Raw genomic sequence first — 15,000 nt, 5'->3', positions numbered from 1 at the left:
CTAATAGCAATGATGATACCATCAGTTTGATAAGGAGTTGGAGTATTGCGATGACGCCATATTATTCATGTTTATTTCCACGGAAATAAATATAGCAATGTCATTAACAATGACACTATTCATACGATCAGTTGTGGCAAGAAGTACCCTCTACTATTACTGCTAAGTTAAGTATACCTTAGTTTAACCAGACCACTGAGCTGATTAACAGCTCTCGTACGACTGGCCCGAAGGATTAGACTTATTTTACGTGCCTAAGAACCAATTGGTTACCTGGCAACGGGACCTACAGCTTATTGTGGAATCCGAACCACATCATACCGAGAAATGAATTTCTGTCACCAGAAATAAATTCCTCTAATTCTTCATTGGCCGGCAGGAGACTACTATTACAGCTGTCCAAATCTCCATTTACTACTTTTGAAATCTTACATAACAGGTAAAGCCTTTACCAAAACTACTTGCGTTAATACTCATTATCAAAGATAATGATATATTGCATGAAATAAATACTACTACTGTTACTATTACAGCAGCAATGATATTGCCACTACGGATGAACACCACCACAATCAGCCACCATAAAGGTAAGTCCACACTACAGCAAAACACGCCAAAAACACACGTCGGCAACTTACCGCTCGCGCGCGCATGCACACATACACATACACTTCACAAACAGATGAAATACAAGTCAACGACTTACTGGTAATCCGAACCAGCGCTTCAGGCGACTATCCAGCATTCGCCAAAAATTCGTTCTCCACTTCCGGTCGCTGACTTGTTTTCAACCTATTTGTAATATGTGTGTGATAAATTACTGTAGCGTGGACGCAGCATGATATTACCACTACTCGTATATTATCCGACTGAATATAAGAGTACTTGACCCTCCTACTTACCATAGACAGTGAGGTTGACCAAAGCCGAGAGTGTGGGCAGATTCTCGAAATCGACCCGACATTTGTATTGACCTGAGTCCGCCCCGGTCAATGGGTCGAGGATGAGGTTCGATCCGTCCACGTCCGACCTCGCTCGACCTTTGACTGACGGGTCGATGAACTCTTCCTTGTTCTCGCCTTCCCGAAGGTCGAGTCTGGAGAGGAGAGAGAGATAAATAGGCAAAATGAATTAAACTGAATATGAAAATGCATTTGGGTTTCAAAGGAAAAGGTGAGCATTCACGTAAATTGATTAACGCGAATTCAAGAATGCATTTTAGTTGGAGCGGAATAGATGGATATTTCACAGAAGTTAGCGAAAGCGAATTTAAATATGAATTTTCGATTAAATGGGAAAAAATGCGCATTTGATAAAACGTGTCTAAAGCAAGGCGTTGATAAGTATAATTTGAAACAAATTAGTCTAAACTGATCATTACAAATTTCATGAAACTAAAGATCCTCATATTTTCTCATAACTAAGTCGAGATACATTAAAATGAAGTAAATCAAGTTTTTAACACAAAACTTACAACCATTTAACTGAAAATCTTCAAAAATAAGTGCACCGAACTTCCGATGTTTTAGTGAGGCTTGCAAGCGAATCATCACAAAATGAAGTGGTGGGAAGTAATCCTAAGGAATTTAAGGAGGTATCATAGAACAACCAAAAAAGAATAGTTACATTTAATTGGAGTCAAAATAGTCAAAAACAAAATTTAATCTTGTAAACTGGAGAGGTATTTAAGGAAAATGTAACCTTCAAAAGTATAGCTTTAAAGAAACTGGTCTGAATTCATTTGTGTAAATTAATGAAGTATTTTAATTAGAAACAGTCATAAGTTTACATAAACAGTCATTATTTAAATGAAGTAAATTTTAAACGGCAATGTAGTCGAAACGAAATCTTATGTTTATCCACTTAAATAATTTCAAGAAGATATAGTCTAAGTAAAAAACGTATACAGTTAAAATGTAAAAATATTTAATAGAACAACACATACAAACTACTATATAGAAAATATAGTTAATATATATATATATATACAACACATACAATATATATATATATATATATATATATATATATATATATATATATATATATATATATATATATATATATATATATATATATATATATATATATATATTATATATATATATTTGACTGATTGATTGGCACAAACATTCTAGCCATCTGGAAACGAGCACCATGGGATCTGCGAATATCCAATTCGCATGACAATAAAAAAAAGTTAGTGAAAAATGAGTTTTCTCTTGGCTACAACACAGGCAATTGTCACTTTCTTCTTTGTCCAACTTGAAAAGCCTCTACCCTGGGCGGCGCGGCGCACCTGTAGTCCAGGTGACCTTGCTGATGAAAATCAATTTATTGAAGAATAAAGCGTTGCCGGCAATTAACGCGGTGCTCGCTCGGCAAGGCAAGCAATTAACAGAGCTGCAACGTTTAGACAAAGGTTGTTTTATGCAGGTGATTTTACGCTGCTTGCTGATCAAAGTGGGATTTTTAAAAAATTCACGTTCCGAGAGCGAAAATCAATGAATCTTTTTTTTTTTTTTTATAATTCCTTAACTTTCAGGAGGCTAATGAATGCCTGAATTTTGTCGGACAATGGGTAACGAAAAAATAGTCAGTCATTGTTCCACTGTTTGGGTTGAAGCATTTGCTTTCCAGATAAATATTGGTGGCCTCATATGGCAAAAAAGTACCTTGATTTGCCCGGTTAGGTCAATGGGAGCATCTGTCGCTCCGCCTAGCCCAGGAAGCCATTCCATTTTTTTCTGTCTGTCCTCTATTTCTCTTTATAATTATAAAGCATCTGTCTGTCTGGATGTCTGTCTGTCTCAAGGATGATATAACAGAGAAACTATCAAGCATACCATTAGCTTTTCTAGAGCTAAAGTATTTTCTTCAATTTTCATTTTCATTTCATAGCCTTGTTCACACTGCTGACCTCTCCACTTGAACTCATATCTTCAAGCAGAATAGACCATTTCACCAAGAAGTCTAAAACCTGAAGGCGCCCCAGATCGAGTAGAAAAACACTGAGTTTAGGTGGTGAAGTCAGCAGCATCTGTATATTGTTATACTCTTTATAAAAATACACTGATCAGCTTATAGCAGCTAAGTATCCTTATCCTGAACTACAGCACCTACACCAGCATTAATACCAGCAGCAGTTCCAGTCTATGGATTTTGTAACAGATACTGTAATGCCAGCTCTTACTTGCATTTATAACTACACAGCTATTTTTTTAAACTACAAAACACCATCTTCAATACTGTGAAAGTGACTATACAGAAAAGCCGATTTCAGCCAGAACTGCCTCAGGAAACTCTTACAGCCTTGAATCTATTTTGAAATACATGCACTCATGCACGCGCACACGCACATACACACATATATATATATATATATATATATATATATATATATATTATATATATATATATATAATATATATATCTCAGTACATTAAACTAAATTTATTCGTTGTACTATATATATATATATATATATATATATATATATATATACATATACAGTATATATTGTGTATATATATATATTACATTAAATAAATTTATATATATATATATATATATATATATATATATATATATATATATATATATATATATATATATATATATATATATATATATATAGAGATATATAGATACAGAGAGAGATCTAAGGGCGACGTAACTATGATTTGATACATTTTCTATTTCTAAATAATCTTATTTTTCTCCTAATTTAACTGTAGTCGCTGATACAATAACGTTCTGCAATGAGCTGAACGCTAACAGCGTTGGGATCAGCTGAAAATAAACAAACAATATGTACGCATACGATTATCATTAGAATTAGTTAAATGGTTTGAGAAGAACAAGGAGTCAAATTCATACGAAAACGAAGGAGCGATATTTCTTGCCTACTGCCTTCCTTCTCCTTCTTCTTCTTCTTCTTCTTCTTCTTCTTCTTCTTCTTCTTCGTCTTTGACGAACACAAGACAAAAAGCTCAAAATAATCCCTCTGGTGAGACTGACATTGAGGAAGAGGCCATATCAAATTTCTCTGCAAATTTACCCTAGTAATCTTGTCTATTTCCGAAATCGAAGATTCTGTTGAATAAATTAGGAGTTATTCACACTGAGAATTACCTATAGAATACGCACACGGAAATCACAATTACGCCCAAATACATACATCAATTCCAATTATGGTATATCGCTTCTGTGTATCTTTTAATGACAGGTCCTCGCTCATTTGGTAAATACGTCACGCAAACATTTATCAAACTAGACATCAATTCATTAACCAATCAATATCTGTCATTTACTAATTCATCATCACATTTAGGTTGGTGAATTAATGCATTTTAATGCCCTCGCGGACGGAAACTATCAGGTTGCAGGAAAGTTGCCAGGATAACTCGTATTGGCCTTGTGACGCTCATTGGAATATGGTTCTATATATACTTATATGTAGACTTCCTTTGCTCATCTGTTCGCTCATATAATTTCACTTCAAAAATTTGCTGGACTCTAATATATATATATATATATATATATATATATATATATATATATATATATATATATATATATATATATATATATATATATATATATATATATATATATATATATATATATATATATATATATATATATATATATAAATATTGAAAATCCTCCATCGACAACTGACACAGAATGCTGGATTCTGCAAGCACGAAAAGCAGGTAGGATTTCAACATTCAAAAGTGAAAGAGTTGAAATATTCATAACTGAAACACAGTGCCTGCAGGAACAGATAACCCAACATGCACCATGCAAGTGTCAGGAATGATGTCCAAGGAGTTTCTGCAAAAATTAAGCTAAAATTAAGAAACTAATGTTCCTGGAGGAACGAATAAGCCTCATAAAGAAAAGTTGCTAAATCTTGTGAAATAATTAAAAACTGCTGTGACTTAAGCTATCTGATGTACATTACACATTAGATCTAACACCGCAATACTAATAAATGTGGAGAACATTTAAATTCCCGAACATAACCGCGAAGTCTGGAAAAATACTGACAAAGAGATGGGAAGATAAACTGTCTCGGAACCAATGACCCAGACGTGACTCGAAACAGCTATCCAGATAAGCATTGACAGATTCAGCCAAGATTAGGCGAGCCAGGGAGCGAAATTCAGTGAAAATGGACGAAATTCAGAGGAGATGAAGCGAGAAAAAACGAGATTTGCCAAGAGTATCATCATCGACATTTGAAGAAGACTATTAAAGGAATAAAAGGAGTAGGAATACCACTTGAGACAACAAAGGACCAGATGTTGCGTCGTCAACTTTAACGAATCAAGGGGGCTGAAAAAATCAACCTGGTGTCGTATACAATGTCCTAGAGTGACAAACAATTGGCGATTTAGGTAGCAAAAAATAAATCAGTGTACGCCAGACAATTGCATTAATTTGAGGTCCTCACTAGCAAGGGCTTATAATGGACCACGTGAGATGCTTTCGAAATGTCAAGAGCACTCGCACGAGACTCTCCAAAAGTTGTCGAGAGGCGTAACTAGATATGACGGAGATAGGATGGCATATCGGTAATCGATCGCGCCTTGCGAAATGCTTTATCATGATGCATATGCATAATTCATAGAAGGCATTATAATATAAAATGCAAATGAATGCCTAACAAACAGCCTGAATGACAAGAACAGCAACAAAATCAATCATCTGCGCCACTCCTGTAAGATGTGTGGTCCACATAAACTGCTCCCAGGGTGATGTTCCAAATGAATTAATACTTTTTGCCAAGAGATCCATTTTCCATTTATCAAAAATAGAAAATGTTAGATAGAAGATAAAAGTAAAAAACCTTCTGTCCAACAGGATCAGGTGATGATAAGGTACTATTCTCTCTCTCTCTCTCTCTCTCTCTCTCTCTCTCTCTCTCTCTCTCTCTCTCCACACCTTTAGCCAGAATAACCTGTTCGTCAAGGTTGAGTGATGATTACGGGACTATATGATTACGGAACTATAATACTCACGAGCAAGACAATTCTCTGGCCATAACTGAAAAAAATAGCTCAATAAAGAAACAACATGGGAAGAACCTTAAAATTTAAAGGAGACAAGGACTGATAACAAAAAGAGACGAAAAGCAAAGAAAGAAAAAGAAGGGACCTAATTAGCCGTAGATACCCTCCGGCAGCTATCACCTTTTTCCCTGGAGGTCGCTAACCTTTCCAAACATCCTCTTTCCTGTCATCGATTGGGTAGGGGTACCTGCGCTCTTCGTTTCCCCCAACATGTTATTGAAATATATAAAGGTGAAATATAATATATATATATTTATATATATATATATATATATATATATATATATATATATATATATATATATATATATATATATAGTTATGGAATGTTTCAAGTACCAGGTTATTACACTAATCAATCATGGAATTCAAAACTTACTCACATAACACTCATAAAAAAAACAACTGATTACTCTAAAAGCAACAGTGATCACTTAAAAGAATAATCAGCAATGTGAGGTATCAATATTTAAACAAGGAATATACTAAAGTAAAGGGCATCTTAAGCATTGAACCACTGTAACTTTTCCTCGATTCGAGTCACTTCAACAAAAACTGAAGGAACAAAACATATCATTCTGCTTTATGCAGAAAGACATTTCCTACCACTGGTGGTCAATAAATGAAACACTATTGTAAAACTTTAAATAAAAAAATTTATTTTCAATTCAAAATTAATATATCAAAATTCACAATTTTACTTTGAAGAAAAATTACTATTACTTGGAACACAAACTTAATTATTTCTTAAATCAAATTATGAAACAAAGCTAAGTCATCAAATCAATGTTAATATATGAAACAAAATTAAGTAAGCAAAAGTTAAACCTTCAAGAAATACTAAGATGTGAAAGAAAACAAAGTAAATAATTTGAAAACAATAAGAATATACAAACACCCAAATTTGAAAATTGTAAAAAGTAATACATTCACTAATTAAAGTAAAAATCTGTTAAGATTTAAAAAGAACTAAACAAACAACTGAAACGACTTTAAGAACATATAGTTATACTAAACATGAAAATGATACCAAAACTCACTAAAGTAACAATTATTCAAAACATGAAAATGACATCACAATTCACTAAACTATTTAACCACAAACTCTTATTATATCATAGTATAAACTGTAAGAAAAACCAAAATACCTGTAAATTGCAGTTTGTTACACACACTTTCACAATTCCTGTTAAGGCGCCGTTACTGTGTAAACACTAATTACTAAGGTTATCGCATCTCAAAAGCTAAAATTAATATCAATAACAACAATAAAATATTTTACATTAATTTCACTTTTTGAAGAGAGAGAGAGAGAGAGAGAGAGAGAGAGAGAGAGAGAGAGAGAGAGAGAGAGAGAGAGAGAGAGCTGGCACAAAAGGTCTCCAGAATCAGAATGACAAATTTACTTTTTCTGGTCAAAAGCAAAACCTCCATAGTCACTAAATGACGTAATCTTTGCTGCCAAAAACGTTTCTTTACAACAAATCAAATGCGAACGATATGCGACCAGTTTAAATGACGTAACTTCCACGTGCTCTTGTGCAATACTTCCTTGACTAAGACAGAACGATGTATGTTCAAAAGCACGCAAGACTATGGGATCATTCAACTCGTGACTTTAACAAGATATTGCTTGCTTGACCAAGCGCCCTTCTCTTACCTCATCTGTTTTTGTGACTTATCGCTCGAATCAAAACAAAAGAGATTCCATGATATCCCCATCACATGATACAGTTACATGGTAACAAAGTCATATGGCTACTTACTTGTATGATGTAATCTCTGAACCACGCTATCAAGTTATCTATTCTTGTGAGATCTGACATTACAAACGATATTTCAATAATTATCATCATAACAACACAGAATACTTCTCGTATATCAAAATTACATACATCACTTGTAAATGTAGAAAAAATCATACGACAATTATAAATACAAACATAATATTCTAGAAAGATACACTTTCTATACACACACATATATTATATATATATATATATATATATATATATATATATATATATATATATATATATATATATACAGTAGATATAATACACACACATATATATATGTATATATATCGTATGTATATATATATATATATATATATATATATATATATATATATATATATATATATATATATATATATATATATATATATATATATATATATATATATAAACGTCAATCAAAACCACAAGTGAAGAAATATCAAATTTCTGTATGTGGGTCCTGATTGGTTTCGACTTTATTTCTTGGCCAATGACGAGGGAGCCCTTCAAGTCAATAGCTCAGAAATAAAGTCGAAACAGTTCAGACCTACACACAGTATGTTAGTTTTGAGTGACATACATCACATGTCATAAGCGATTAAAATCATAAATTCATAAATATCACACACACATATATATATATATATATATATATATAATAAGATATATATATATATATATATATATATATATATATATATATATATATATATATATATATGTGTGTGTGTGTGTGTGTGTGGGCCATACATATTGAAAGACCTGTTCGATCCTGATGTGAGTCAGAAATTTATTTCTGTTCCACACGTGATTGTGTGTTGATTACTACTATATATATATATGCATATATACATATATATATATATATATATATATATATATATATATATATATATATATATATATATATATATATATATATATATATATATATATATATTAATATACATACTGTATATAAATAATGGTACTGCATTCTCATCAGAAAACATCTCTCCGTTTATAACTTGCATATTAGCCTTTCTATTTGCGGATAATTAAGGGAACTACCTTACTTCACTCAGTATTGTGTCTAGATGTTTTTAGAACATATAACCATAATTTTTCTTCAGAACATAGTCTTACCCATGCAGTCCTTGGATACATACTCTGGTATGACTGGACTGTTTCCAAAATCTTTCTGACACTACATACTCTATTCCTTCTGATGCTCTATATCACCATTTATGATTCCGCAGATTTAAACGACTTATCTTTCCACTTTTGCCACGAGCAAGAAACATACTTGATATTTAACATGTGAGAGAAAGGACAAGATTGAGTGGACTAGTGCGTTGTGTGTGTGTGATGTGGAAAAGGGTTTGACGCACTGTTAATGAGCCTTCAATGAGGGTATAAGAAGCAGCTAATGCTATGGAAGATGTCTGATTGCGGGGCGCCTCAGTTCCAGCAGCTAGAGGATAAACTGTTTGGACTTCTCTCTCCAGACACCACCTACTTTTTGGAAAAGTTTTACCACACACACACACACACACATATTTATATATATATATACATATACATATATATATATATATATATATATATATATATATATATATATATATATATTTATAATATAAAATGACACAAACTGAAGCAGAAAACACTGTAAAAAATGTAAAAAAAAAAAAAAACAATATCTAGGCAGAAAATTAAAAGCTACATGGTTTTCCAGGCTCAAAATGAAATAGCTGTCACTAACAATGAACAACCTGAAAAAAAGAATAGATTTGCTTCATCACGTATGAAAAATGAATATTAACGTTGGAGCATAAATAAAAAATGAAATAAAATTAGTGGGGCATTTACTATTTGCTGTTGTTTATTTAAAATTAAGATTTTTTTTTTTTGACACTACTTCACAGCTCGAAAACAAACGCGGGTAGATAAATAAAATTCTGCACAGTTATAAAATCATGTAGTGTATTTTAGTTTAAACAGGAGTGCCGCAATAATGCGATGTGCAATAATTGTTACTTTCCCTCCAACCACCAAGCTGGAAGGAGCGGTTTTCTTTGAAGTGATGTCTGTGTGTGTATGTGTATACATGCATAAACGCTCACGCACTCAGACAAACACACACATAAATACATACATAAATATACACACATATATATATATATATATGTATGTATATATATGTTTATATACCATATATATATACTCTCAAATATCCACATACACGTTGACACACACACACACACACATAATATATATATACTGTATATACTAACACATCAATATATATATATATATATATATATATATATATATATATATATATATATATATATATATATATATACATACACAGATAGATAGGTAGACAGAGAGGGGAGAAACGCTCTCAGCCTTCCCTATAATGCTGTAATGTTGGTACGCCTGGTTCCAAACAAATTGAACGAGATTACAGGTGAACCTTTGGAAGCAAAAGAAAAAATAAACGGCAAAAGGAGGCGACAAAAACGTGGGATATAACAAATAAAGGAAAGAAAGACAGAAATGGCGAAAGTAAAGAAGAGAGAAGGTGAAGGAGAAGGGTGTGAATGATGGCAGACACCAAGGACCTTTCACCGGAAAAAAAAGAAAGTTATTGATGGACTCATATTTATATTCCTCTTCTTTGTGGAGCTCTCTGGAAAGCTATTAAAGGAGAACACAGCTTCGTCGCTTTTGTCTTATCTACGATGCCTGGACATTCAATCAGTTGTTGACCAATGTCTGTTGTCGAACTTGCTCAAGTATTAATATCAGTGATCGACTATTCTAGCTATTCTATTTATTCCATCAATATTATAACTAGTGTTGAAAAGGTATGTCATGCTCTGTAGTGTAGTGTATAAGGTTGCATAAAAATGACAGTTACTTTCGACAATAATGAATAAGCATGGCTATGCACGTTGTCAAATATTCACTTAATTCACATGGAAGAGCAGGTTCCTTAGTTTTCCTTACCGCTTTCGAGATTTATCACACATACACACACGCACGCACACACACACACACACACACACACACACATATATATATATATATATATATATATATATATATATATATATATATATATATATATATATATATATAGAGAGAGAGAGAGAGAGAGAGAGAGAGAGAGAGAGAGAGAGTTCTCTAAGGGATTCAAAACCGATGAAACACGGTTTTTCAGCAACAACTTTTATCAAAGCATCGGATAAAGCTGAAAGTTGGCAAGTGTATATTTATAACCCTGGGATTTGCAAATTATTTAGAGCCTAAGTTCGATAGTTTTGATATTTATAGAGTAAAATGAAGTCACCGATGCCGGGACCGAGAAAAAATCACAGACAAGGATCCTAAAACAATTCGTGACGTAAACATAATATGACGTCATAAGGCTCCCGCCCATCCACCAGGTAGGCGGTGAATGGATATTTTTAAACAATTTGGGCTTCAGACAAATTCGATAATGGCCAGCAGGATATGGAATTGTCCCCGTGGTTGCAAGACTGCATTTGTGCTGAACCACTTTGTATCGAAGCGAGAAGACCTGTGGCAAGATTTACTCTAGTGTGAATAGGTAATTATTTCTATGGTGGGTAATGGTTACTTGGCCGCCCCAAAAGTGAAAGGAGCTGTTAGACAACAGTCATTTTGAGGAAGAGTACTGTGAAATCGGACATTATCCATGAATGAGCGTGGGACCAGTCATTATTGATCTCGCAGCGACGATGAAAACGTCGATGATGACCTCCTCCTCTTGACGACGACGAAGACATTTTGTAAATTAATTATGTATAGTGTTAGATGTTTTATTTGTACTCTAAAACATATCTATTAAAACACAGTGATTATAACAATATGTTCCTCATTCAAACTGATTTCAATATATTTTCCTTTCCATGCATATCAATATAAATCGTGTTACATTTGATTGATATTGAAGCAGGTAAATAATAAAAAGCTTGAGCTTGCCCTCAAAAAATCTTGACTCCTACCAGTACCTTTTATTTGCAGCGAGTATACAAGCGCTGTTTAGGATGTTATATGATTTTTTTCTGACACTATAAATAAAAACCAAGAAAAATAACAATGGGTTACATTAACTGAAATAAAACAATGGCGTTGACTTTCAAAACAATTGCCGGGAAATGAGGCATCATTGCTTTTCATTTAAATTCTACTTATAGTAACCGCTCTGACATGCTGCAAACAGAAGGCTATAGTGTCGAAACCTGAGATAAACAAAATGGATTGTCTTTTTGTATTCCCGCCCTGAATAGATGTGATCTAACAAATGAGCTATAGACTGGTTCATTATGTGGATGAACTACTTGCACTGAATTATTTGTAAATAGAAACAATACGAATATCAAGAAAATGGAAGAAATCAAGCTAACAACTTAGTCTAACAACTGCTGTATAATAATGAAACCTCCACAAAATAATAATAATAATAATAATAATTATAATAATAATAATAAAATTATTGAGAATGATAGTGCTATCAAGGGGACGATGACAAATCCTGCTCGCCATCATTGATATTGCTGAAGCCTTGTATGGGTATTAAAAAAGGCCAAGAAAGAGGGGAAAAGGTCTACCCAATTGGATGTCGTTGCCTCCTGCCTGGAGTAACTATGTAGGCGATGACATATCTTGAGGCACATGCTCATTGGACAATTCACCTGCTGATGCAATAAGAAGTAGACAAAGCTCCACCTACATGGGATATTTGGGGAAAGTGAGCAAACCTTCCCTTTCTCTTGGCCTTTAAAGGAGCTAATATCAATTAGTGAATATGCCATCGCCAACATTCAATCAGTTGCCACACCAAGAGACGTTTTCCCCATATGTAAACTTCTCTTCACTGTGGTGGAGCCTTCTATGACGTCATAGGTTAACGTCATTATTGTGTTCAAAACCCTTACCTGCGATTTTGATGGCTCTGCATAAAACCCACTTTTACTCTGGTAATACCAGAACTATTGAACTTAGGTATTAAATATTGCAATAATTAGGTAGGGTTATAAAATATACACTTGCCAACTTTCACCTTTATCCGATGCTTTGATAAAAGGTGTTGCCGAAAAACCGTGTTTCATCGGCTCTGAATCCCTATTAGGTGGCGTAATGGGTTAGAATCTCCTTATTAATTTCCTTTGGGATTTCAAGTCTTCCAGAGGGAAGAATACTAAAAAATCGAGAAATAACAAAGTGAAGAGGCTTTGGCTTCTATAACATTACATAGAACCGGTCAAGGTGACCAACAGAGTCTACAAATTTCAGCTTCATTCGACAGGTATATGTATAAATGTTTGAGACGATCTTGATTATTACTCTAAGTGTCTCATATTAGGTTAAAGCCCACTAAACGTTTGGGCTTCTAACCACTGTGGATTCGAGTCCCACATTCAGAGGAGAATTAACTTCGTTGTATATTTTGAGGCTTTCAGGGGAATGTATATATGTACAGTACGTATGTATGTATATATTATATATATATGATATATGATATATACATATGTATATATATATATGTATATATATATATATATATATATATATATATATATATATATATATATATATATATATATATATATATATATATATATACACCCCTTCAGTGGCTGAGTGTCTGTCGTGACAGATTTGTGCTCAGGGGTAGCAAGACGTGAGGGGTGGGGTAGGGGGTCCTCCTTCTTACAAGGGGGAAGGAAGAGAGGCCGTGGTCTTGAGGATTCCTATTAAACAAACGGGAGCCTCTCACTCTTCAAGGGGTAACCGGCTGTGAGCTGTAGTGTCTATAAAATGTAATTGGAAGCAGTTTGTACAAACATGCATGCTAAATGTCTCCTCTGATTTTCCCCCTAAAGCATGACATGCAATCTCTCAGGTCCATGAAGTTTAGCTCCAGTTGCTTTTTTTTTTTTTTTTTTTTTTTAGTTTGTGAACTTACATTTTTTTTGTTACTTTGGTTGAATTCTTCCTCATCTCTCTTTCCAACTGATTGTTTATCACACTGTTTATATATTAAACTTACCGCTTATCAATAGTAAGATGAAGGAGAATAACCGGATGTGAAATCTGAATGACATGTTAACGAAAAATGGGAGTGATATGATGGAAGAGCAGAAGAGCTTGCTAACAGCACAAGTTTCATGGAGTTAAGTGCAAATGAAACAAAAACAATGAAATATTTAACAAAAGATCATAAGAACATGAGACCAACAATTGACATCAGTAAAGCTAAATGAAAAGGGATAAGCTGAATAAAATAATAATAAAACAAAACAGTCAATCCAGACAGAGGGAACATCCAGACTCCCTAGTCCATACCAACCTTTATCACACTATGTATGTAAGCAGGGCTGCAGCGCCATAGAAAAAAAAAAAAACTCTGGGTGCCATTATATCTAGTCTGGAAACAAAGCGCCACTCGCTCCGGCTCTACATGTTGACAACGTGCGTCCTTAATTGGGCTATTAGCGAATAATGCAATAATTAATTTCCCTCCGGTGATTAATATTTTAATCAACCTGTGAACAACAGTCAATTAGCTGACATCACCCTCCATACTACCCTTTTGATTCGCCCGATTTTTGTAATCAAGCGTCGACGCCACGCGACGAGCGCTTTTTGTCTTTTCAGGCCGTTTCTTTTCGACGTCTCATTCGATTTAGTGAGCGTCAAGATGCACCACAATAACAGTGGAATAATGAGGGTCATCGCATAGCCTCTGCTTTGTCACATTAACTTCGACCGAGTGGAGAGAACGAGAGTGCAAGACTGAATGACTACTTTGAGTCTTCTGGGGTCTGTTTCCAGTGTAAGTATCGGTCAAGGGAACTTTTGTGCAGAAGATGATGGGCATTATTTAGTGGTCGTCACCCATCCATGGACTTGCCAGACCCAGTGTTCCATATCTTACGATGCGTCCACACTACAGTTAAACATGTCACAAACACACGGCGACAACTTGTAACTAACATATCACATGGAGGTTGAAAATAAGTCAGCGACCGTAAGGGGAGAACGACCTTTGGCCAATGATGGATAATCGTATGAAGCACTAGTCAGAACTACAAGTCATACATTTCTATTAAACCTGTCTG

At 33.9% G+C, this 15,000-nt stretch overlaps 1 protein-coding gene across 2 annotated transcripts in view; it reads right to left on the bottom strand.

The window, feature by feature from the left end:
- LOC136828417 (nephrin-like) overlaps nucleotides 1-15,000 on the bottom strand; it is a 1,390,497-nt gene that overhangs the window by 245,329 nt on the left and 1,130,168 nt on the right. For both annotated transcript variants that reach the window (XM_067086456.1, XM_067086455.1), the window contains one exon: nucleotides 903-1,096. In XM_067086456.1, the coding sequence (XP_066942557.1) occupies nucleotides 903-1,096 (194 nt within the window). The remainder of the gene's footprint in view (nucleotides 1-902; nucleotides 1,097-15,000) is intronic.

This window comes from Macrobrachium rosenbergii, chromosome 42 (assembly GCF_040412425.1).
Source record: "Macrobrachium rosenbergii isolate ZJJX-2024 chromosome 42, ASM4041242v1, whole genome shotgun sequence".
NCBI classification, from domain to species: Eukaryota; Metazoa; Arthropoda; class Malacostraca; order Decapoda; family Palaemonidae; genus Macrobrachium; species Macrobrachium rosenbergii.
The sequence above is the reverse complement of the archived record's forward strand: the minus strand, read 5'-3'. Positions and strand labels throughout refer to the sequence as shown.